At 36.3% G+C, this 25,395-nt stretch overlaps 5 protein-coding genes across 7 annotated transcripts; 2 read left to right on the forward strand and 3 right to left on the reverse strand.

Moving 5' to 3' along the window:
• The first annotated feature begins 371 nt into the window (after nt 1-371).
• Nucleotides 372-4,257, forward strand: LOC132055597 (uncharacterized). Of its 2 annotated transcripts, none has more exons than XM_059447506.1 (6): nt 372-747; nt 833-957; nt 1,086-1,182; nt 1,645-1,754; nt 3,425-3,539; nt 3,970-4,257. In XM_059447506.1, exons 1-5 carry the CDS (start codon nt 678-680, stop codon nt 3,521-3,523), a joined length of 501 nt encoding a protein of 166 aa, XP_059303489.1. In that variant the 5' UTR covers nt 372-677; the 3' UTR covers nt 3,524-3,539; nt 3,970-4,257. The 2 variants fall into 2 exon arrangements, with proteins under 2 accessions (XP_059303489.1, XP_059303488.1); XM_059447505.1 differs by having other exon boundaries at nt 376-747; nt 3,425-3,499.
• A 124-nt stretch (nt 4,258-4,381) lies between these two features.
• LOC132055598 (uncharacterized) lies at nt 4,382-5,565 on the forward strand. Its single transcript, XM_059447507.1, has 2 exons — nt 4,382-5,249; nt 5,339-5,565. Exons 1-2 carry the CDS (start codon nt 4,968-4,970, stop codon nt 5,468-5,470), a joined length of 414 nt encoding a protein of 137 aa, XP_059303490.1. The 5' UTR covers nt 4,382-4,967; the 3' UTR covers nt 5,471-5,565.
• A 974-nt stretch (nt 5,566-6,539) lies between these two features.
• LOC132058118 (major allergen Pru ar 1-like) lies at nt 6,540-7,318 on the reverse strand. Its single transcript, XM_059450681.1, has 2 exons — nt 7,112-7,318; nt 6,540-7,024 (listed from the first exon to the last, which is right to left on the reverse strand). The coding sequence occupies exons 1-2, from the start codon at nt 7,290-7,292 to the stop codon at nt 6,726-6,728; spliced, it is 480 nt and encodes a 159-aa protein (XP_059306664.1). The 5' UTR covers nt 7,293-7,318; the 3' UTR covers nt 6,540-6,725.
• Nucleotides 7,319-7,995: 677 nt separating this feature from the next.
• On the reverse strand, nt 7,996-11,155 carry LOC132055599 (DEAD-box ATP-dependent RNA helicase 35). Of its 2 annotated transcripts, none has more exons than XM_059447509.1 (3): nt 10,988-11,155; nt 9,677-10,578; nt 7,996-8,997 (listed from the first exon to the last, which is right to left on the reverse strand). In XM_059447509.1, the coding sequence occupies exons 1-3, from the start codon at nt 11,006-11,008 to the stop codon at nt 8,133-8,135; spliced, it is 1,788 nt and encodes a 595-aa protein (XP_059303492.1). In that variant the 5' UTR covers nt 11,009-11,155; the 3' UTR covers nt 7,996-8,132. The 2 variants fall into 2 exon arrangements, with proteins under 2 accessions (XP_059303492.1, XP_059303493.1); XM_059447510.1 differs by lacking the exon at nt 10,988-11,155 and adding an exon at nt 10,757-10,981.
• A 676-nt stretch (nt 11,156-11,831) lies between these two features.
• On the reverse strand, nt 11,832-19,524 carry LOC132055600 (uncharacterized). Its single transcript, XM_059447511.1, has 10 exons — nt 19,068-19,524; nt 18,650-18,715; nt 18,255-18,435; nt 17,865-18,061; nt 17,423-17,473; nt 17,246-17,337; nt 15,839-15,957; nt 14,644-14,738; nt 14,395-14,499; nt 11,832-12,278 (listed from the first exon to the last, which is right to left on the reverse strand). Exons 1-10 carry the CDS (start codon nt 19,383-19,385, stop codon nt 12,141-12,143), a joined length of 1,362 nt encoding a protein of 453 aa, XP_059303494.1. The 5' UTR covers nt 19,386-19,524; the 3' UTR covers nt 11,832-12,140.
• Nucleotides 19,525-25,395: the final 5,871 nt, after the last annotated feature.

A 25,395-nucleotide genomic window follows, 5' to 3' on the forward strand; every position in this document is an offset into this window, starting at 1 on the left:
ATATATATATATATATATATATATATATATATATATATATACCTTTTCTATCTATATTACAATTAATAAATAATTGGTGTCTTTTATGACTGCGCGGACAAATTCACTAGTATATAATCTAGACTGACTCACAAGGAACTTTGTCAAATATTTCTTCAAATATTATTTGTTTGATGTGTTATATATAATCACAATAAAATAAAATATGTTTATTCGTTTTATCGACAATTCAACAAATTATAATTTTTTTTTTTTGAGAAAAATCAAATAACTAAAGTATGACTGATTATTTAGCATATCAATTCAAGTGGAGTAATAATTTTGTATTATCAAGTTATTATTTATTACTCACCATCTGACGATAAATACATGGTGCGAAACAGCAGATCAGGAATCTCTGAGACCTCTAGGAGGTAGGTGATTTCGATAGACAGACATCAAATTCCTCGTCACCTTAGTAGACCCAAACTAGGTCGCTATTAATGTCTTGTTGATGACATAGTTTGCTCAATCCCTACAACTATACTCTTGAGACTCGCCACTATAAAAATTTTGTTACTCCCATTCATCGTGGTTGACTTTATTGGGGTTTTGATTTTTGATGAAAAATCTGATTTTGTTTAGTGGGTTTCTGTTAATTTGATTGGATTTGTAGTTTTGCCAACCAAGATTTGACCATGGGTAATGCTTCTTCAATGTTGACTCAGTATGATATTGAGGATGTTCAAGACCACTGCAACCATCTATGTAATTTTTTCTTACTCATCTACTATTAGTCTTTTTTCTTGTTCCTTTTCTTGCACTGCTTACTAATTTGGGAAAGAAAGTCCAGTTTCACAGCAGGAAATAGTGTCACTGTATCAGAGGTTCTGCCAACTTGATCGGAATTCAAAGGGTTTTATATCAGCTGATGAGATTCTGTCAGTTCCAGAATTTGCAATGAATCCACTCTCTCAGGTGTGCTTTTAGATTTTTGTTTTGGTATTAACTAGTAGATTTTTATGTAATAAGGTATTGGTATATTTCTTGTCGTGTTGTTGGTCTGCTCTTTGTGTTTGATAATAATGTGAAACACATCTTTCCAGAGATTGCTTAAGATGGTGGATGGCTTGAACTTCAAGGATTTTGTGGCATTTTTATCTACCTTCAGTGCTAAAGCGAGCATGGCACAGAAAATTGAACGTATGTCATTATAACTTTACATATGTTGTATTTTTTGCAACTTAAGGAAAGAATATATTGGCTTTATATTTTGTTTAGACCTAGTGACATCTTAGACTTACTACTATTCCCGATAGATGTTATTAAGCATATCCATTAGATTTGGTAATATTCTTCTCTCTACTTTTCTTTACTAAAAAGTGCATTTGCTAATGTGGTTTAAAGAGAAGATCCATCAGTGGTATTGAATCATTTTGTTAGTCTTTCGAGGACTAGGGACTTATAGTAGAAGGTCTAGAGGTTGGTGGTAATAGACCAGCCATATTGAAGAAGGGTTCTTGTAGCAACACTTACACAAATTCTTTTATTGCTGAAAATGTATTTTGAAACAAGAGATTTGTTATTAACCTAATACTATAATTTTTGTACTTCCTTTTCCCTTTTTAGCACTTACTGATTTCTTCACCTACCATTTTGTTTTAGTTATCTTCAAAGTATATGATTCTGATTGCAATGGGAAGGTGACCTTTGATAATATAATGGAAGTGCTTCGGGATTTAACTGGGTCATACATTTCTGACAAGCAACGAGAGGTACTTTACATCTTTTATCCTTTCCACTCTTTCTTTTTGATACAGAGTTTTATTCACAAAAACAACATTTAGAAAGTTTCCGACTTGTACAAGATGTATGAATAGTCTCCTAATCCAACGCCGAAAGATTCTATAGAGTTACAAAAGTGTCAGAATGATTTACCTCATTCATCTTTCACCAAAAAGATGGAGATATTGTACATCTTCATCAAGATGAGTATTCCTGCAAAAGATTGGTAGCTCCTAAAGAGGAGTTTGGATTATATGTATTGGTAGACTTCGTCAACCCATTTACAGTATGTATGACAATCTAAATCATGTGTTGAAGTGCCCTAAACACACTACGGATTTTAATTAGGGAAAATTACGCTCTATGTCTATTGGGAGAAAATATTTACGCCAGGTAGCCCATATTTTGAGTTTGTTACCCGGTTTAGCCCATATTTTTATATAAACACCTTTCACCCAAGGTTGATACATTATGTATAATGCTTTCCCCCCAGGTATAATGTTGTATGATATTGTATATTGGGCTACGTGGCGTAATATTTGTGTTGGGCTGTACATTTTTGAAAAGTTCCCTTATAATTATGCTATTTGACGTTTAGTGCTTTATGATTTTTAATATCCTGGTTCTTCACTATGATCATTTGCTTGTGCTTTTATGTAATTAATTTTTTTTATTCGACGTTGTAGTGCTTTATGATTTTTATTATCTTGGTTCTTCACTGTGATCATTTGCTTGCGCTTTTATGTAAAGGACCATAACTAATACAGTATATAACTCTGCCAAAAGGTAACCCAAGAAGTGTTGTATAAAACATGTCAAAGTGTATATTCAGAAATCAGAATATCAGTCTGAGTCTGAGCATTCTTTTCTGTGTCAATGAATCTCTTTGTGCTTGGTGCTCCTCTCTTATCTTTAAAGCTAATAGTGCTTATTTCAGTGTTATACTTGCCTGTCTTCCCATTTTGAAACCTTAATTTGGGGTTCCATAGAATCTTGTGTATGCATATGTTTTAATTTAAGGGTCTAAAGTGCAATGTTCAAATGTAAGGCTGTCAAGTATATTTAGTTGAGTCATGAACTCTGCTACTTTACGTAGATTTGACTTTGGATCTAGCTCATGACACGCCAGCTTTTTATTTATCTACTCTGGTTTTATCAGGGTCGAAGTGGAGAAAAATGGCTAGAAACTTGGCATAGGTGATGGAGGAGTTTAATAATTCATGTCTGCAAGTAAAATGTTGTTCTTGAGATTGAAAAATTGGGAGGGTGGTTGTTTGCCAGTATCTGTTCAAAAGGACAATTTGAGGAAATATAAAATAAATGTTCATAGTCAGTAACTACCATGTTAAGATTCAAAATTTGAATGTGTTACGGTACCTTGACTTTCCTTTGTATCATTGGTTGGTTTATTTCCTCATGTTGTAGACAATTTGCTGATACATTGCTGCATTCACATGCACTGTAAGTTTGAGTATTTTCTTTGCATCTCTTAACATCAGCCAGTCACTATCCTTGATTAAAGAACCTTTTACTTTCTGAATCTCATGTGATTTTTGTAGCTTCCTGGCTTATGCAGCTGCGGTTTATCAGTTGCCATTTCGTGTAGCTTTTGAATAATGAATTTGATGAGTTCCTCTGCTTTGTTTGATCTGGATTGCAGGAAGTGTTGAGCCAGGTCTTGCACGAGGCTGGTTATACAAGGGACTCATTACTGCTGTTGAATGACTTCATTAAGGTTAATTCACATTTTCTGGACTGAGAATACAAAACTTTAAGTGATTTTTATTAACTATTGTTTTGTGTGTGGGGGGGGGGTGTTTTTTTGGGGGGGGGGGGGGGGGCGCACGTGTTAATGAGAGAGATTAGATGTTACAATTAAGAAGTGGTGTCTATTCTGATCTCTTGAAGTTTAAAAAAGAATTACATATAGAGACACCTTAATGATGCTAGGCAACTCGCTAGTCTCAATGGGTATGCTTCCGCATGCTATTTCGTTTGTTAAAGTAAGACACGCAGGTAATGAAGCCACTATCATTTAAATTGACTTGTTAATTGCTTTTGTGTGGATTGGTGAATTATTGCGATAGCTTGAAGTGGGTTCAAAAGATCAGCTGTATGATTGTATTGCTCAAGCTATCTTTCTCGTTGTAGTGCTCAATATTTCTCTCTCCTTATTGCTTTGCCCTTGTGTTTGTATGTTTTCAGATCATGGACCATCCTGGTTTGAAGATGGAGGTTGAAGTACCAATTGACTAGTTGCGCCTGCGATTTCATTTACTACAATTCAGATGTCTCTGTGTACAAGTTTTGTTGAATTCGTGCACCTGCAATCTCCTGCTGTTTTTTTTTTTTATCTCTTTCTTTTCCTTCTTCTCCCCCACCCCCCTCGTTTAGTGGGGGCTGGGACAGAACAGAGAAACCACCGTGTAATTAAGATAAAAGCTTTCAGCTTATTCAATAGATCTTGAATATGCTATAATTCTCATTTTTTCACGAACTGTGTATATTTCCAAGTTGAGTTGAGCAGAATTTTGCGTGCTTGAACCAAGTGGTGCGTATTGAGCTAGTCGAGTGAACTGCGTACTGTACTTGAACATACTAACTGGCTAGTGAGGCCGGTTAACATACACATATAATTCCTAACAAAGTTCAAAGTAATGAGGTGTTACATTCTCTTAGAAACATTCGTCCTAAAATGCAAAACAAGTTATGCCTGAGGTTTGAAAATTGGAAGTGAAGCGGAACTGGTTTGTCTGTTGCTCTCAGCTTGAGCTCAACATAGTGGCTCAATAAATAAGACTCGAATTCCGATGAAGCGTACAGGCACAGAACTGTCAATAGTTAGAACTACATTAGCAACGGTCCAATGAAAGGATGGGAGATTAATTTGAACAAATCATTCTGAAAAGTGCCAAAAATAGAACTAGTTACAATTAAAGCTACTGCCGTTCTATGAAAACACTGCATTAACACCTTCTGCTTATATGCATCCAAAATTAGCCTCTTTCTTTGAACAGAAGAAATCACACCCTGCTAATTTCAGCTTCAAGACAAATAATTTCTAGTTTACCGGTTTCACCATGCCATTATCAGTTAACAATCAGACCTCAAAATTTCCTATATAAGTAAATACTAAAAATATACGCCAGAAAATTTTGTTAGTAGTTTGAATGAATTGAAGCCGGAAGAACATACCCATCAATATGCTTTTAGGGGCAGCCAGCATGTCAGGCAACAAGGGAAAATCCATCGCGTACTCGCATCACTTGGCTGATAGTTCATCAAGGAATTTTTGTGCAGAAGAAGCTAATTATAGAAATAAGGAGGTTGTGCATGCTGAACAAGTTAAAATACTTGATAAAAGATTGAGAATTCTTGAAGATGAAGCAGAGTTAATCAAGGAAGCTTTCTTGGAGGGTGTGGAAGAAAGAAGAAAGTTGGTAAATGCAACTCAAAACGAAATTCAGGCTGTAAACAACCGGAAGGTATTAATAAGATAATCTTATTATTGCTACAATCAAAGTTGATTGCTTTTATTGAACTTTGCTTGATGATATGTTCTTTTCTTATACAGCGTCATCGACATGGACTCCCGCAACTTCTAAGTGAAGAGTCAAATCCAGCAGTTGTTATCAGAGAACTGAAAGCTTCAGATGCTGTTTTCCAGGATGCTACTGAATGTGTATGTGAATTCTCAGATCGATGATTCCGTCTATCTGTGAAGATTAGATGGCCCGGAGGCTGCAATTTCCCCTCACGTGTGGTGCTGACTTTTTTTTTTTTTTTCATGTACCAAACACGTGAAAAAAAGGCTCAAATATGCCATCCAACTATTGGAAATGGCTCATTTATGCCACTCATCAATAGTTTGACTCATTTATCTTTATCGAACTCGGAAATAGCTCGTTTATGTCATTAGGAAATGGCTCATTTATACCACTCATGAATAGTTTGACTCATTTATGCCATCCCCCATTATCAAAATGACTCATCCATGCCATTTTTCATTAACGCCAGTTTTATAATACCAGATATGACACGTAGCCTCCAATTAGAGGTCTACGTCGTTTAATTAAACCAGCCTAATTTTAAATACCAAATTAATAAAAAATCCGACCCATACACCTTACCCACCCACAATTATAATCTAGTTGGAGGTCACGTGTCATATATGATATTGTAAAACCAGTTTTAATGAAATATGACATGGATGAGTCATTTTGGTAATGACGATGACATAAATGAGTCAAACTATTGATGAGTGGCATAAATGAGCCATTTCCTATAGTTCGATGGCATAAATGAGCCATTTCCTATAGTTCGATGGCATAAATGAGCCATTTCCTATAGTTCGATGGCATAAATGAGCCAAACTATTGACGAGTGACATAAATGAGTCATTTCTGATAGTTGGATGGCATATTTGAGCCTTTTCCGTTCTTTTAATTTGCTTCTTGGGTATCAGTGAGATTTGAACCTCAAAACTTTTTGTCTGCTTTGATATCATGTTGAACTGTGTAATTGTCTCGTCTAAAAACTTAAACTATTAGAGAAACCACACTTTTATCTACTTAATTATATTATGTCTCAAAAATTTCATCATCTGAAATTATATATACTTTGACTAGAAGGCTAGCAGCTAGCAGCCTCATGTTAGAAGAGAAATTGTTACTGTTACTAGACTGATGAAGAAGCTATTATTGTTGCTAGTTGCTACATTCTCAGTGTTAGGATTCTCACGTCAATTAGTCATCAAACATTAATCACCTCTTTCAACTTTTCGAGCAAATCACAAATGAAGATGCAGACCGGTACAGAAAACACTTCAAGATTACCATCTATTTAACCATAAAAACAGCCAACAACATTATTGCACATCAGAAGATACTTATTGCTGCCACAAACCAAACACAAATTTAGGACTCAGAGAGAAAACCAGCATCCCATAACATAGCAACCCTCTAAGCATAGGCTTCAGGGTTCTGAATGAGATAGGCTTCGACAGCTTTGAACATAGCCAAGACCTTCTCTTTGCCTGCCTTGATTTCCTCTTCCTTGAGCTTGAAATCTCCCAGAGTGTAGTATGTGCTAGTCACCTTAGAGATGGAACCACCATCTGCTGACTGCTCAAACTTCACGTCGTAAGTTATTTTCTCAAGATTGTCTACCAGTCCGTCACCTTCGACCAATGTGTACTTATATGTGTATGTCTCCTCGTTAAGCTCATCAACACGATACTTTATGGACTTAAAATTTCCACCTAGACACAAAAATAGAGATAAAACAAGAGTTGTTGTTTCTTCACAAATGTTGTCTACTAAACGAATTATGAGAAGATTAATTTTACCGTCAGGAAAATTGATGGTCTTGATGCTTCCAGCACCTCCATCACCTTGAACTTCAATGCTTTTAATAGCTTGTGGCATCAACTTCGGGATCAAGTTATGAGAATCAACAATGGAAGCCTTGAATATTCTTTTTGGGGGAAGGGAAGAAGTGTTTTCCTCAGTGAAGGTGGTGACAGCCATAATGTTTTGATTCTGAGAAGAAAGTATATGAGTAATATTTCTTGTAGGGGGCAGAGCACTTGTTTGATGAAAAAAGGAGGGGATATCGGAGTTTATATATGTTCAAGTCGTGGAATTATATAATCTTGTAGTCATTTTCATGGCAGGCCAAATATATGCTTTTGCTTGTCCATATGCATTGGTTTCCAGTGTTTGTAAAATTGTCATAGCTGAAGGATCAGTTTGTTTTGTGCGTAGATGCTCTTAGTTGGATTTACTTGTTCAATATATATGGTATAGATGAACTTGGAAATGGTCATTCAATTTATAAGGATTTTGCTTTTGGCTTGTCTTTAAGTTCCCCCCCCCCCCCCCGCCACCCCAACCCGTTCATAGGGTACGATCATTGAGTATTATTTTGTACTAATGAGTCCCAAGATAGATCAGGATTTAGTCATGAGAGGATGATTGCATCAATTTATAATTGTTTCTTTCTGGCAGAATAATCATCAATCTTCAATGTGAATATGAGTGTGTCAAGAGGCATGGACAACCAAGAAAGTTCATAATGACAGCTTATGGCAATACTCTTGCAATTTTTACAATCCTCAACAATAGTAATATGATCCAAAGTGAAGATAAATGTTGATAACAAAAAATTAGACGTTCACATCTGTCTTAACATTGAGATACATCTGGGATTCTGGAGCAAAAAGTTAAGACATCCAAGAAACAGTAACCTTTAGATTAACCATGAATATTACATTTTACATTGAGAAACCAATTAGTAGTAACAATCATCAAAGCTACAAAGAGAAGGGGATACATTTGAATGTTGCGGAGTGCAAATAAGTAAGGGAATTAAATTTCTCCACGATAACCTCCAGAACCGAAGTAGTCTCTCCTTGAATTGGCTATCTGCACGCTCTTTTGGTGCTCTAGCTTGGGGCAGTCCGTGATACGATGACCAAGCCCACCACAATATGCACAACCCTTTACTCCACTTGCATTTGTGATTGCCTCAATGTCATCCATTGGGTCATTGAGCTCTGCAAGGACAGGAGGAATCCTTTGTTTTGCTTCTTGTAACAAGTGTTTCAGATCAAGGAGAGTTGTTTCGCTCTGATTCTTGTTGATAAAGGTAGTGGCTATTCCTGTTTTCCCACATCTTCCTGTTCGTCCAATCCGATGCACGTAGTTTTCAATTTCAGCAGGCATATCATAGTTAATTACGTGCTGAATCTCAGGAAAATCCAACCCCTTAGAGGCAACATCAGTGGCAACTAGAACATCTTTCTTGCCTGCTTTGAATGATGCAATCGCATGCTCTCTCTCTTCTTGATCCTTGCCTCCATGAATAGCCACAGCTTCAACTCCTTTTAAGAGAAGATATTCATGGATATCATCCACATCAGCCTTGTTCTCACAGAAAACCAGAACCGGGGGTGGAGTCTTTTGCAAGCACTCGAGAAGGTAAACAATCTTGGCTTCCTGCTTTACATACTCCACTTCCTGAATCACATCAAGGTTAGCTGCTCCAGCCCTCCCCACATTCACAGTAATTGGTTTAACTAATGCACTTCGTGCAAAGTTCTGGATCTTCGTGGGCATAGTAGCAGAAAAAAGAAGAGTTTGTCTTTGAGCTTTGAAATGATCAAACACCTCCCTAATATCATCTTCAAAACCGAGATCAACCAATCTGTCTGCTTCATCCAGTGTTAAGTATCTGCAAAGAACCAACACTACAGTAGGCACCACAAACTTGGCAGACATACATTCTAAGGAAGTAAAGTAAAAGAAGCAAATCAACAATCAATGAACGGGATTGACATATACAATCTTTGAGAGGACGGACTCAAATTAGCATTTAGCAGTCAGTCAGTAATTCCCACTGTTTATATTTGACTTCGGCTGAAAAAGGAGGTACTCCCTCTATCCCAATTTGTTTGACACTTTTCGCTTTACGAGAGAGTGTGTTTGAACATAGAATCTTAAAAAAAATTTTAAAATTAAATTTACATATTTGGAAACAACTTAAAGAGTATTATAAGTGTCAAACAACTCGTTTGACTCTCGAAAAGCGAAAAGTGTCAAACAAATTAGGACGGAGGGAGTACCATTTCGTAAGCAAATTCTCCCACAGACAGCTTTCCATCTACTTGATTGTTCAGAAGTTAGGTATAAATAAATGAGTCGTTCTATGTAACATCAAACTGTCTGGATCATACAAGCCAGGAAAAACGTTTCGATTACTCTTCATCTGTTCATCTAGTATTTATATTTGAGATAACAGAGATCCCATCCAGATGAACACGTTAGATCCAAAGCATAGAAAACAAGCACGACAACCAGATAGATATCACAAACTACTACCCAAGTATTGATCTAGAAGATTAGGTCTGTACCTGCAATTGTCAAGGTTCATTTTCTTCTTTGCTAACATATCTTTGAGTCTTCCAGGTGTAGCAACTACAATGTGCACTCCCCTCTTCACAACATCAATTTGGGACTTCATATCAACTCCACCAATACACAGCAAAGGCCTCAATTCAGGATAACCATACTCCTTGAGCGGTTCTAAAAATTCTTCTATAACTTCATATGTCTGTCTGGCAAGCTCTCTAGATGGACAGATAATCAAACCGAGTGGCCCTTCCCCGGGAGCAATAGGCATCATAACTTCTTCCTGCAAAGCCACCATGATAAGTGGCAAAACAAAAACCAATGTTTTTCCAGAGCCTGTAAAAGCTATACCTATCATATCACGACCTGTTAAAATAACAGGAAGGCCCTGCACTTGGATTGGCGTCGGCTGAATAATCCCCTTCACTTTAAGTTTCTTCAATATGGGTTCAGGGAACCTCATGTCCTTGAAATTCTTTATCGGTGGAGGAATATCATCGCCATCCACAATAATATGCCACTGCTTTCGAAGGACATCACAGGCTTTGTTTGACATCCGTCTGATGGCTAATGGGGGCTTCCAACCGGTTAACAAAGGCTCCGTATAAGTAATACCTTTAGCTAATTCGCGAACGGACATTAACGTCTTCCGATCAGATAAATGCTCAATCATCTCCTTCTCTTGAAGGACTACTTGTTCAGTGGGACTAATCTCAGGTTGCTCCTTCTTTAGCTGAGTGGCCTTCATAAGCAAACTCGGCTTAGCCTCAACAAGATTCAATTTTTCCGCTTCCTCTTCCAAAACGGCAGAGTTTCCTTTGCGCTGAAGGATCTTTAGAGCCTCCATCGCTCGGCGCTTTGCAACTGGTACATATTCAACATAATCATCCTCACCTTCCATCTCCTGCAACAAAAATGATGTTTTTAAAGAGTTGATGACAGTTGCAGTAGCGCTTGAATCTTCTTTAACACTCTAAAACAGAAACAATTCCAGTCTCAGCTTACAGAAACAGGCTATAACAATATTAAGGTAATAGTCCAATTTATGATTATGAGGATTCATATCTAAGTAAAAATAACACCTGAAAATTTAAATTTCAACTGCTTGATAAGAAAATGGAAGTAAAGATAATTTCTAATTGAGTGACATTGTCAAAGAAATAAAGAAGCGTGCACAACCAGAATCTATAGAGCTAATAAATTCAACAGCAAAGCAAAACCAACTACAGCGAATCATAAAACAATCTGCTAAAATGCTTCAATAAATTGCAGTAAAATTTCCAATCGAAAGAGAAAGGAGGAAGGTCGCATACCAGACTTATCTGGTCTGCCATATGAGCAGATGAATTGCAGAGAGTAAATTCGTGCTTGTATAATTGGTGTTCCTAATTTGCGGGTCCATCTTTTTTTGGTTTGGGCTCAGGTCTGGCCCGAAACTTTGACCCGACGGAGTCCTTTCCCTCTCTTCCTAAAGGTGTAAATTTTGAATTTGATGCTGTGATATAATAGTATTTGATTAAGCATTTTGAACCTTCTGAAATGATGTATTTTTAGGGTGAATCTTCCCAAATTAATTACATTATCAATGTTGACACCACTTAATTATGAATATTTAATATTACGTTTATATTTTATTAACATTTGAGGGCAATATAATTCTAAATAATATCATTTTTCTATATAAAAGGACCAAATACACACATTTTTATAATTTAAGGTTAAAAGTGCTAAATCATCTATTATCAGGACCAAAATCATAATGCAACAATAATTAAGGGACTAAAAATGCTAGTTCCAATTGTTAATCCCTAACTCCGGTTCAAAAAAATTGTCCAATTGACTCCAAAGCAAAACAAAGACCATTGGAAAACAATTATCGCAACCGAAAAAAAAATAGATTATCCATTGAAATGAAGGAATTGAATTCCCCACCCTACCCAAAAAAAAATAAAAAATTATCCATCTTCTCGTGTCATTCTCTATCACATTTACAAACTTGTTAGGTCTAGAATCATGTGTTGCTTTAAGTTATTTATTTCATGAATTAGTGGTAGAACTAAATTAATTCAACATTTTTCCCCATCGTTTATTTGTATTTCACTAATCTACGGTAAGAACACCAAATAATCAGAAAAATGTCACCTAAACAGCATATGATGGCGAAGAAACTGAGGGAAGGGAAAATTTATTCAATTCTCTTCATATCCCATCCCATCCCATCATTACAACTGAAGCTGTGAAAACATAATTTTTTGTCTTTTTATCATTCACAGAGTATAGCTGAAAAGGGTACAAACAGCATAAACTTATTAGACTTGTATTTCCAATAAGGACCAGAAAGTTTTCTGCTGTCTCTTAATTAATAACAAGTCAATCATGTGTAAGGTTCCTCTCCCCTGACCAAGTAACAGTAACACTCACATTATTGTCATCAGCCTTTAAAGAATAGCAACCAGAATCTGGGATTTATGTTAAACAGGCTTTGAAGCCCTTCTCTATTTCCTTTGCGTCTAAGTTCTTCCCTATAAATACTATCTTGTTTGTTCTTGGTTCATCTGACCGCCATGGCCGATCTGGAGAACCTTGGAATATGTCATGAACTCCCTGTTACACCAAAAGGTAAGACACGTTAGCAAATTGACTACTATCATGTGCCATAGAATTTACTTTAGCAAAAATTGAATGAGGCTGCAATGCACACCAGTAAAACATTGATCTTAGTAACTTGAAATCTTCAAAACAAATCAATTATAGCATTCTTCCCCTGAGCTTTACATGGATATTACGGACCAATCAAGCTATTAAAAATGGGCCAAAAGAGTATTTGTCATGACAAAAATTATCCTCACTACGGTTGCATTAATTATATCACCCTTAGTCACTTTAAGGAGCATAACTACTCTATAAGAGTAGCCCTCGTTCTGGGCCTCTGAGGGCAAAGTTTTACTGCAGGGGCTGGATACACCAATGGTTTCTACACTTACACAGATAACCTCTTACTGAATCCCATAGTATGAGAGCCAAGTTGGTATGGATTTCAAAACATATACAAGAAAGGTCTGAGATAAAACTGTCCCACCTCTCATATCTCTACTTACTGTATGGTGCAGATAACAATGTAATTTTTTTATAAGATGTTGCTCAGACTATTTAAATAGGGACCATTCTATAAGGACAGTTCTATAGAAGTGAACTTATCCAAGCACCATTGGGCGTTTAGGTCACTATTTAAATAAGGACCATTCTCAAACTATCTAAGCACCCCTGTGTGTTTAGGTCCTACTTATACAATAGGATCATTCTATAGGATTGAATATTCCATTCCATAGTGATCTTCCGATGAAGAATATGTGGGTAGTAGTTGGAAAAAGTGGTTTTCTCATGTAATAACTAACACCAATCATAATTAACCAAATTGGTGTTAATCTATATCTGGCAATATTCCATATCAAAACAGCAAAATTCAGATGATGCATAAGATGACCTTTGAGAGTCAGATGTACCTCATGCTTAAAACTTACTAGAATATTCAGTTTCCTGGAGTTGTTAATAAGTCGAATAGGATCAATACAAATGAGATGTGAATGGCGAGTTTTAGCCACCAGGTTACAAATGAGTGGACATAAAAAGGAATTGTGCATGGCAAAGAAGCAGCCACGTGACTGCCCCCTTACCTTGGTCCTTTAGTATGAGAATAAGGTCTTAGTTTTGGGCACTCTGAACAGGTTGCAATAAGTCATCAGTCAAATGCCTAGACCAATTAAAGTTCATCAGGTATTGCCTGCTTTGCAATTGATGATGTCCTATTATATAGGTACTGACCTAAACACCCAAGGGTGTGGCCTAATGGTAAATGCAAATCAAATAAATACTATGGGAACCGTGTGCGAATCCCATCAAAGGCCAAAAGACCTAGTTGATTTCTTCTCATTTGCGCAAGTCTTGTTGGACAAAGTTGCCTGGTACCTATATTGGTCGAATGATGTACGTACCCTCAAAAATATGTGCACAAGCTAAGTCTAAACAACACTGTTATTAAACAAACAAACAAACAAAAAAAGGGGTGACTTAATATGAAGGTAAGAACTTGGCTCCTTAAACCGTACATGAGCTAACAAAGAACTTGACGCCCCTTCGTAAATAGAAAAGAACTCATTTACAAGACAAAATATCATGTTATAAACCCCTCAAAAGTAACTCGGTCTATAAGGAAAAGGCCAAGTAAAGAAAGAAGCAGATATGACGTATGATTGTTGTTGTCCTACTGATGGAAAGCCTAATTCACATCCACATTTTGTTTTATCTGATAAGAGTGAAATTCACATCCACATTACAAGAGATATTTCATCCACGTAAAGGGATTTGTAGTAGCAGTTATCACATTATAATATATAAGTAAGATAAGTAGCAGTTTCATCATGCATCTGGTGGACAATTTGGAAGGAGAGGAATGGGAGGTGTTTTGAGGATAAATTTAATACTCTGCAGAAAATTTAGTGGAACTGTATTGCAAATTTTCATTTTTGGTGTAAAGAAGCAAATGTAGAGGGAGCAGAACAGTTGGCAGACTTGTTAGGAAGCATGTAAATAGTTTTTATCTTACTGCTCCTTGAGGATAACTTTTTGGAGGTCTCCAGCATATCCTTAATACTGAGGAATACAATTTACCAGTTTTCCAAAAAAAAAAAAAAAAGTAGCACTAGGCAAAGAATTTAATAACCTGAAAGACAAATCTCTCATCCATTCCCTGAACAGATAAAAGACCCTTCATCCGATATATATCATCGCTTCGTTCTATAAGCAACGTTCCCAGCCACATATTAGCCTGAAATACAGAATTACAATTCCTTAGTTTATTAATACAACTAGCATTCTTGCCCATATTTACAGCTTATACACACTAGTGAATGAAGTATTTATGAAAAAAATGGTCTTTAAAAATGGTCAAACGAAAGACCACAATGCCAACCTTCTCAAGATCCAAGGTCCCTTCACAAACTATGCTGACAGAAGAAACACCAGGGTCATGAGTGTGATCGTGAGAATGATGATGATCATGATGTTCTGCAAAAGATTTGACACATCATATTAACCAAATAGCAGAAAGCAACACCACTCTTAAGGTTGAGGCAAATGTTCAAGATCCAATTATATGAACTAAAAACAGAACTGGTTTTTGAGAAATAATGTGATGTCACAATTATGCACTAGTACATCAAAAGTGGAGCAACAGAAAGAAACACTCAAGAGATTGAAATTTCCATGATGGTTGTGGACGAACAACAATGAAACTGGAAAGTGCAAAATTAGCATGTACGGGTCGCTGTATTTGGGGGTTAAAAGGTTAAGATGCTAACAGAAATAAAGTAGATTGGTCAATACAAACAAAAGACAAATGCCCAAAGACAAGCATTGGGAAGGACTAAAAAAGGGCCTAATGCTGTAAAGGAACAAACACATTCGCAAAGAAATCAAAACTCGACTCATTAATTTATTAAACAGCCGAGCTCAAGTTCATCCTACAACTCGACTCGGCTTGTTTAGGTTCACAAATAGCAACCCCCCTCGCACCCCAAACAAGCCCCTTTTTGCATTTCTCTTTGAACATAAAACAGGTACTTATGCTCCAGTCAGTGGCTCCAATCCCCCAACCCAAAGGTATTCACCAGGAAGATGGTTATTGCAATATTCTCTTAAAGTAAATATTGTTAAGAAACGGGCTCCTGAAGAAGCTCAATGATAAGTAGCTTCAAAATGAATGCAAGCTCGAGCTTGTAGAAATTTATTCAAGCCGAAGTCAAGCTTGACCTTGACTCGTATAAAATTGGATCAAGCTTGACTAAGCTCGTACAGATTGTCTAACCAAGTTAGAATTTCCCCAACTAGGCTTGAGTAGACTCGTTAACAATCCTGCTTGTGATGCTTGGTAAGAAGTTCTGTGTGTAGAAAAGTTAATAGTTCCAATAACTAGAACAGCATACTCATAGCATTACGACTAAAGAGAAGCCATGAAAGCACCAAACACAGATTGCTTAAGTGATTTCTCCAAAATAAGGGGAAATAGTTCTTTGGAAAACTGAACTAACTGATTTTGGTGCTGCATTTTGTTGACATTAGCTGCTACAATGGCTAGTGTAGAAATTAAAACATCAAAGAACGCTTACCATGCTTGTGATCATGTTCATGTTCATGTCCATGGTCATGGTGGTGGTGATGATCATGATCATGATCATGGCCAGTATGGTCTTCCTTGGAACCTTCAGCGCCAACTGCACTCTCAATTCTTTATGAATTCAAAATAAAGTAAGCAATAGTCCGGTAACATAAGAACTTGACAAAGCAAAATCAATCTAAGAGAAGATAGACATCTATAAAAAAGAATACAAGTATATATCTGACGAATATCAGTGTTTCAGCACTACAATTTTCCATAGTTAAAAGAACCATTAAAAGAGTTAAATCAATTATCATTAGCTGAAGAAATTTATCAAGACCTTGACTAAAACATAAAAAAAAGTCTGAAATTATGAAACAGAAACCTACGTAATAGATATTGCTCTTTGTAAATGTTTTATTCACAAAGAAGGATCATATTCAAATCATATTTCCCACAGTTCACCTGAAGGAGCAAACACCCACGTGCAACTTTCAACTTTTCCTTTAATCCTCTCCTATTTTATTTTATTTTTGATAATCGAGATATCCCTGAGGTTCGAAACCTGGTGGATAATGAGCCTACCCCTCTACCCTTCTCCACTTAAACACCAGGCTTTTGATTGAGGCAAGGTTCGAACTCGTTATGTGCGCCTAATACACATATCACAAGTTGTGTTCTTATCACCAGACCAAAGCCCTGGGGGCCTCTCCGTTTATATCTCTGTTCTGACATTTTTCCCTCCCTTCTCCCAAGGACATTTCCTCTGCTGCCAGCCCCTTAGGGATTAACTAGTGCAGGTTTACTGATTCCCCGGGCCCTGTCAAGGATATTGACAATAAAATACTATTCTGGTTTCAGAATGAGTTGGGCATCTGATATACTTCTTCATAATGTTAGGAAGAATACTGGGAACTTGACAAGCAAATCCAAATTTTGAATTTACCTTTTTCTTCTGGGGAAGAGCATGAGCATCAGATTAACATATTATCCGGAATGAACTTGACCAGTCATTTAATTTCTTTTTATACAAAAAAAGAATAAGGACTTGACCAGTTATTAACATTAGTATGACATATATGTAATTTTTCATAAAATGCAAGACACAACAATAGACATGCACACTTAAGAATGTCCTCAGAAAAACATCTTCTTGATACTAATTAAGCCAGTGGATTCTACATGTTAGGAGATCAACTAGAAAAAGCAAGAATCTTAGTGCTCTAAAAGTCAAAGATATTATTTAGGAAGTTGAAGCATGATAATACATTTTACAGGCATGGTACACAAAAGGAAGGAAATGGAAGAAGAAGAAGAAGAAGAAGAAGAAGAAGAGACAAGAAGAAGAAGAAGAAACTATATAAGCACTGGAGATTTACAGAAAAGTATACACAATCAGAAAGGGAAAAAGTCAGACCTTTCCAAATCAAAGCCTCCAATCCCTAGAACATAGTCCAAATCGACGTTTCCAAACTGTGTCCTCTTCAATTGAGCCATACTATTTATGTTCTGTTATTCATCACGAGAGCTTAGTAAGTAACTCTAAGATTGACAGCTAAATATTATGTCAAATGACAACAGCCACAATACCAACCCTTATTCGCTGAATCAAGGAAGAAACTTCGGACTCACCAACAAGATCAGTCTGGCAAGGATATGAAAAACATTAGTCAGATTGCAGCGAGACGGATGTCCAAACTTAATCTCAAGTTCCATAAAACAAACTCAATCTATATCTCAGGTAACCTCCACTTGCAGGTAGAAACCACAAGGAAGCTAAAATCTGTGGAGCACACTGATTTAACAAATAATTTTGACAGGAAGCAGCATTAACAGATATATCCTCTATGCCTTCTAATATTGTTTGGTAAGCAATGATATTCTTTTTGCGATCCTGAAGTAATAAAATACACCAGATCTGGGATAATTTCTGCCTGTGGCAACTCTAAAGCCACAATTACTATTATGGGAAACAGTACCTTACTGGACAATGGGTATTTGAGATGGAATCTACCATTACATAGATAGACATGTACCTTGTTTACTATAATACGGTCAGCATAAGCTATTTGCTCAACTGCTTCATTGACCACGCCTTTTGGCTTAGTCTCATCCAAGTGCAAACCAACATGTTTAGAATCAACCAATGTAACAACACCATCCAACTTAACATCGTTGAAAACTTGATCCTCCGTATAGAAAGTTTGAATAATTGGCGACGGATTTGCCAATCCTGCAAAATCAACACAAGAGAGACAGCATTGGCATCAGATGTACAAGAAAAGAGAACTTTTGGCTTAGTTGTGTAAGAACGCACGAAGATAAACAGATAATCAAATGCCTAAATTATACAGCAGGATTCTCAGCTGCAGAAATTGTATTAGAACAATTTCAGTCCAGAACAATGTATCTCATCAGTCTCTTACCTGTAGTTTCTATGACAATATGGTCAAATTTCCCTTTCTTTCTACTGACCAACTCCGCAATCATTCTAACTAGATCACCCCTCACAGTGCAACAGAGACACCCATTGTTAAGCATCATAATTTCCTCCGCTCCAGCAGCTTTTGCAGCAACCAAAGAACCATCAATATCCACTTCACCATACTGCAAGATATATGATAGATATAATAATTCAGATTTCAGACATTCACTACCTAGCTGAAATGCAAGAAGCTAAAATTGACAAGATAAGTGCAGAAACTGCCTTGGGAGTGGAGAGACAAAATAATATGTTAGACATTGACTGGACACAAACATATCAGCATATAAGAAATAAATAAGCTCTCTAATATTAAGATTATCCAATCCATTCACATACCTCATTCTCGATAACAGCAATACGCTTGCCATGATCTGCGGTCAATATGTGATTTAACAAGGTAGTCTGCAACATCAGATTTGAATCAGATAATTGCAAAAAATTTAACCTATGTCTATTTTGAGTACACAACAAATCTAACTGTGTCAATTGTGTTTAATTGACAGTTAAATTTCCCTTCTCAATAATATGCCCTAATGTGAATGGAAGTTCGGATACATTAATTCACACGGTAAAGTGGACAAAAGAAAAACTTTGCCCCGCAATTGGAACCTCAAAAGATGCCAACGACAGTAAAACATTAAAGCAACACATTTTGCTCATTAAATGGGATGAACTATTAACTGACCAACGTTGTAATGAAGTTAAAGCAATATGAGGCAAACTGAAAATAGCAAGAAGTAGTAAAAAAACATACTTTTCCAGAACCCAAGAAACCAGTGATAATGGTAGCTGGAATTCGATTATCTGGAGGTATCTTGGTTAAGGTATCAGAGTCCTCACTTTGTGGGGTGGAAGTAGAGGTAGCAGATGCAGTAAATCTGCGAGATAATCTGTTTGGTTTCGCAGAATTATTAATTGCAAGAACAATTCTTGAAGATGAAGTAGTGGATAAACTGGATTTTGTTTTCCACAAATTTGGGAAAACAGATGTGCGAAGAGCAGTGAAGGGTAGGGTTTGCCGTTTGGCTAGTCCCATAAAGGTTGTGGCTATGTCTATGGACAAGGAAGCCATGGCTGAAGAATCAAGCTTTTTAGTCTAAGGGGTTTTAGCCTATTCAAAGATGTGCGTATGGAACAGAGCAAGGGGTTTATCTGATTTTTTTACGAAATGTACAGAATACTACCCAAGTGAAGGTTTTGGCCGGACCTCAGAAATAGTGAACCACAAGTTAAAATTTTAACCATCAACAGATAAATCACTGATTTAATCATGAAAAATAACCACTAATTTTTTTTCGGAAAAAAACGATTCACTGATAAGTTCTTTTTTGAACCAAAAATTAAGCTATTTTTGAACCAAAAGGGGTTGCAATATTATGGTTGTTAGTACTAAGAAGAATGTTAGATGTGTACAATAACACTTGCTACACTTCAATTTTAAGTAAAATGGCTTAATGGCGCTTCATTTAAGCATGTTTTCGTCAAAAAGTAATAATGGTGTTGCTATTATTATTAGTTTTTCTTTAAATTTGAGGTTTTCTGCATTTCTAGTGTCAAGTATCAAATAGTAAACCTTTTGACAATATTAAGAGATTGTTAGATAATATTTCTTTTTTTGTTAAACATATACTACTGATATATATATTCATAGCGATATATATCTATATCTTAGTTACATTAGAGTTAACGACCCCAGGGCCATTTAGTTGTCTAAAATCATCACCCACATGGGTGGTACCAAAATTTATAACCCGATTAAAGAGAGTACCACATTAGATTGCTAGATAATATTAAGCCTCAAGTTTATGTACTAACATGACTAAGGCCTCATTTATTTGCCGTAATGGAGGTACGAATCCGAATAGTTCGATTCTTAAAACCACAAGTGCATTCGTTTACATTAAGATCTAAGCACTTATTTGATCTGAATAGGTCTTTAATCATTAAGATCTTGAACAAAGTTTTAATATCATTAAGAGGTATTTTGTATGGATAATTTTTACTATCGGCTCCACTCCCTACTCCCACCACCCTCCACTACCCACCCCAACCCCTACCCCCCACCGACCAACAACATCACCCTAACCCCCTCAACCCCACCAACCTACCAATATCACCCCCACCACTACCCACCCCAACCCCCACTACTATTCTTTCCTATCCTGAAACCTACCCACTATACCCCACAAAGCCCCACTACCCACTATACCCCACAAAGCCCCACCCATCCACCTACCTTACCCCCAACCACCCACCCCACCCTACCACCCGGCACTTAGTTGGCCCTTCACAACCCTCCCACCCCACATACCACCACCATAATTTCGCCCCCCAAAACCCCACCACCACTATATATATATATATATATACTAGCGCGTAAATGTTTCATTTTTTTAATTAAATAATAATTTATTTTATTAATTTGTATTTATTTTCTAATATTTAGTAACTTTTTTATTTGAATTGTATATTTATTATGTTTAAATAAATAAAGTATGCATATTCAGATGCTGAAAATCAAACAGTCTTAATCATTTAGTGTTCAGATCTAGAGACAACCTCTTAATCATCCATATGTGCATTCAGATTCAGACGTCTTAATCTTAATGAAAATAAATGAGGCCTAAATTAAATTTTTACTATTTGTTATTGTAGATTTATCCTTTTCTTCTTGTATATACTACTTTCTGTTATTTCTGTATTGAATTTCAAGCGACTTTATCTTATTTTTTCTACGTGCACTTATTGCAGTATGGTTATGTTTTATAAATTAAATACATAAAATTCTCCCTTAACTTGTACTAAAAATTCACTTCACCGATTTAACATTACGGGTAATTATTTACCCCTAAATAACTTTCAAGTGAATCTAATACCTACTTAAAATGCAGAACCATATTTGTGGTGGGAGTGTTCTACACGCACACATGTCAAAAACTCATTTTTTATATTTTATAAAATTCTTTTTTCCTTTTCACCCACCCCAAACTTCATTCTTCGGAAGCTGAAGCACAAACTTTCCGGCAGCGAATTGGAGGAGGAAAATGGGGAGGATGAGAGTTATTATAGCCCAATTTCATAATTTCTTCCTCCTTTTTTCCAAGATTCCTCAAACCCAGTTGTTGCTTACCTTAAATAGAGTGACCCATCTCCGACATCATATTCAATTTTACACAAAACAGATGGATTACCACTTACCCCTTGCACTGTGCACCCGAACTTTCTTTTCATGGTGAAAGAGTATTTATTTGTTTAACGCAAATGTTAGATGGTACCCCTAAGTCCTAACAGTAAATAAGCCATCAATGACAAAATAAAATAAACAAAAAAATAAAATCAAGCAAATGACGCCGTCATCGATTTGTTGTTGGAATTAATGTCATGCTGGCGGTAAAATGCAAGTTTGGAAAAGAAAAGTTCCCACTGAATAAATATAATTAAGGCCAAAGTCATAGATAGACCCTCAAACTTGTCCATATTTTTCACTTGGACCCCTCAACCGAGCGGCGTACCATATGAACCCTTCAAGACAACCTTTATTGTGCCACTTTGACCCGTCGGTCCAGCTGGTCAAAATAAGAATTATGCGAGTTGGCACGCGCCGCCTACGTGTATAAGCCTCCCAATTAAATGTTGCCATGTCAATTAGAACGCCACATACGCACGGGCCAACCCGGTTTAAACCCATTGAACCCGTTTAATTTTTATACCCAAACATATCAATACCCGATCATTTTCCCTCCGTCAAAATCCATTTCTCTTCCAAATATTTTCACCTCCTAAATTCACCCTAATTCAAACCCTAAATTATTTATTTCGACCGTAAATTCCGACATAGTGTTTAAACTAATTCTAAAAATACGTTGTTCGTTACCCCAAAATAAACCCTAAGTTCATTTTTTTACTGTTGATTTTTGTATGGAGTCATAGTTTTTCCGTGGGTTTTGAAGGTTTTTTCCGTGCATTGACGTTCATTCCATTTCTTTTAAGAAGGTAACTTTTGCTTTAGCCTTTTATTATTGTCAAAATATTTAGTGGATGGTATTGTTGCTATTCCGTGCAAAATTAGGGTTTTTTTTAAACGATTGACAATATTAAATAGTAGATATGTCGATATTATCGAGGTTCATTTTCACCATGTGGTAACTTTACAATAGGCCCAATATATATGTTGATGAGAAGGATATTGTAATTCGGTTTGATATTGATAAAGACCATTTCTCTTTATTCGAGCTATTGTTTTATACAAAAAAAATTGGATATAATTTAGTGGGTGGTTTCCTTTACTTTGACTTGATAAGTAAAACTTTCGTCCAAGTGATGACTGATGAAAAATTGTTAAATATTGTGAGTGGTTTGAAAGTTGGTGATGTGTTACATTTTATATTTCACGTATGTGTGAAAACAATGTGGGGGAAGATGTTGTGGGACTTATTTATGGGTTAGAGGTAAATGATGCATCTAGGGCAACAAATGTGGCTTTTGATGATATAAATCGGAGGAGAAAATATAGAAAACCTAAAGAAAGAGAAGAAGGCTAGCCCGTAAATGCTCAAAGTGTTGAAGAGGTTGAAGAGAGAGGGTCCGTAAACGTTCCTAATGTTGAAGAGTCAACGGTCGAAGTTGAAGAGAAGTGAATGATGAACAAACTGATGATGGAGACTCATTTTTTGGCTAGTAGTGAGTCGAACGGATAAAATGCGATGAAGATGATACTGAACTCGATGAAGAGTTAATTTTTTGAGGAATGAAAGGAGAACCTCGAAAGAAGCAAATACCAGAAGAAAGGAACATATATCTTTCACGAGGTAGCCCTGAAGGTGAGGGAAAAATAGATAAAGGTTTTGAAGATATTGGAAAGAACAAGGCCCTCCAAATACAATGGATGCTTGATCGAGGATGAAAATCTATCCGAAACTTTCCATACATGATATAGTTATCATGACGAGCCGGATGTGATAAGAACTGGTGTTGACTTGCCAACTAGAAGGAAGAGCAACAAATTAAGGTATGATCCTTACGTGGTTAGTATTTTTGAGCTAGGCATGGTATTTGAGAATGTTAAAGTATTTAGAAAGAAAAGAGCTAATTATCGTTGAATACCATGTTCGGTTGAAACTTAAACCAAATGAGCAAAAGAAGGTGAGGTGTAGGTGTAAGTCCAAGATTTGTAATTGGAGGTTGTATGCAAGTGTTGATAAAAAATTAGGGGATTTATGGTGAAAACTTACCATCCAATTCACAAGTGCACTCCATTTAACAAGAATAAGATGTGCAATGCTAAGTTCATATCTAACAGATTTAGGGATAGGATCACTTCTCAACCTACTATTAGAATTTGGGAAATTCAGGACTTGGTTAGAGACCAGTTAGGGTTGTATGTTGGTAGAACTATATTTCATAGGGCAAAACAAATGGTGCTTAATAAGTTTATGGGGGATTGGAGGGAGGAGTTTGCAAGACTTTGTGATTATATAATTAAATCATTTGAGTAATCGGCAACACTTGCATAGTGAAAACGGATAGAGAAAGTTACTGGAGTGAATTTGTTTAAGTATTTTTATGTTTGTTTTGATGCGAGGTGAAAAGGGGTCGTTGGAGGATATGAAAATTATTGGGTTTGATGGTTGCTTCCTCAAAGGTGCATGTAAGGGTGAAGGTGGTTGTTGGAAAAAAAAATCCAGAGATGTTTCCCATTACTTGGGCTATCATTGACAATGAGTCAAAAGAGTCACTTTATGGTTTATTCTTAACTTAATCAATGATTTGGTCGGGAATCGAGATGGAATTACAAGAATGTCGATACGCAAAAGGTAATTTTACTAACTGCTTTTTGCATTGTTAAACTTTTTTTTTTTTTTTTGCATATATATAGCGTACTTGTTGTGTTGTATTGTAGGAATTGTCGAGCATCCTTCTAAATCTTTTACCAAACGCCGAGCATAGAAATGTGCTAAACACATATGGGCTAATTGGCAAAAAGATTAGAAAGGTGAAAAAAGAAGAAAACAATTCTGGAGGGTCTCTAAAGCATCATTTGAGGTAAAGTTGAGAGAAGAACTTACAAAATTAGATAAACTTGGAAAAGACATCTCAGAAGATTTATTGCATTTAACAAAAAGCACTTTTGAGCCTATTTTGGGAACGCCTAAGCGTGATGTAGTTGAAAACAATATGTGTGAGACCTTTAATTCCGGATATTAGCGACTAAGCATAAGTCTATCATTACCATGCTAGAAGAGATTAGGCATAAAGTAATGACTAGGCATATGAAATGAGAAGATTTTCGGAGACATGGATTATCGATATTTCACCTATTGAGGGTGATATTGAAAGAAAACAAGAAGCTGTCTAACAAATGTGAAATGTTGTGGAATGGGCTAGAAGGGTTTGAAATTAAGGAATATGAATATAGGTTCATTGTACACTTATGGAACAAAACATGCTTGTTTTTGTAAGTCATGGCGATTAAGAGAATCCCGCCAATATGCAATATGTGCATTCTACCATCTAGGGGATGAACCATATAATCATGTGGAACATTGGTATACAAAGGAGATATTTATGAAGGCATATTCATACTTTCTTGACCCACTTCCCAACATGAAGATGTGGCTTAAGACTAATAACATGAAGATTGAACATCCAGCACCAAAAGTAATGCCTGGCAGACTGATAAGTTGGTATTTTACCAACTTATCTCTTCTTTAATCTTATATTTTTGCTATGTTTGATTGAGAAAATAGTGCATTTAATATCATTTACATCTATTTTACAGGTTTTATGTGATTTAGAAGTGATCGGAAGAAAGCCAAAATGAAAATAAAGTCAAAAAGAGGCTAAATTGGACAAAAAACCGTCTGTGTTTGCAAAAAGGGGACACGTATTTGCAAAAAAACGAAAATCAAGTGGACTGTTTTGGTCTAATTTTAAGTGGGAAAATTTTGGGACTACAAAAGCAAGATTGAAGACATTATTTCTCATCTTTGGCATAAAACACAAGTCTTGGAGAGCTAGGGTTCCAACACCCACACTTGGGGATTGAAGATTTGAAGTTTTGATGAGAAATTTCTTAACCCTTT

This window comes from Lycium ferocissimum, chromosome 5, assembly GCF_029784015.1.
Source record: "Lycium ferocissimum isolate CSIRO_LF1 chromosome 5, AGI_CSIRO_Lferr_CH_V1, whole genome shotgun sequence".
Lineage (NCBI taxonomy): Eukaryota > Viridiplantae > Streptophyta > Magnoliopsida > Solanales > Solanaceae > Lycium > Lycium ferocissimum.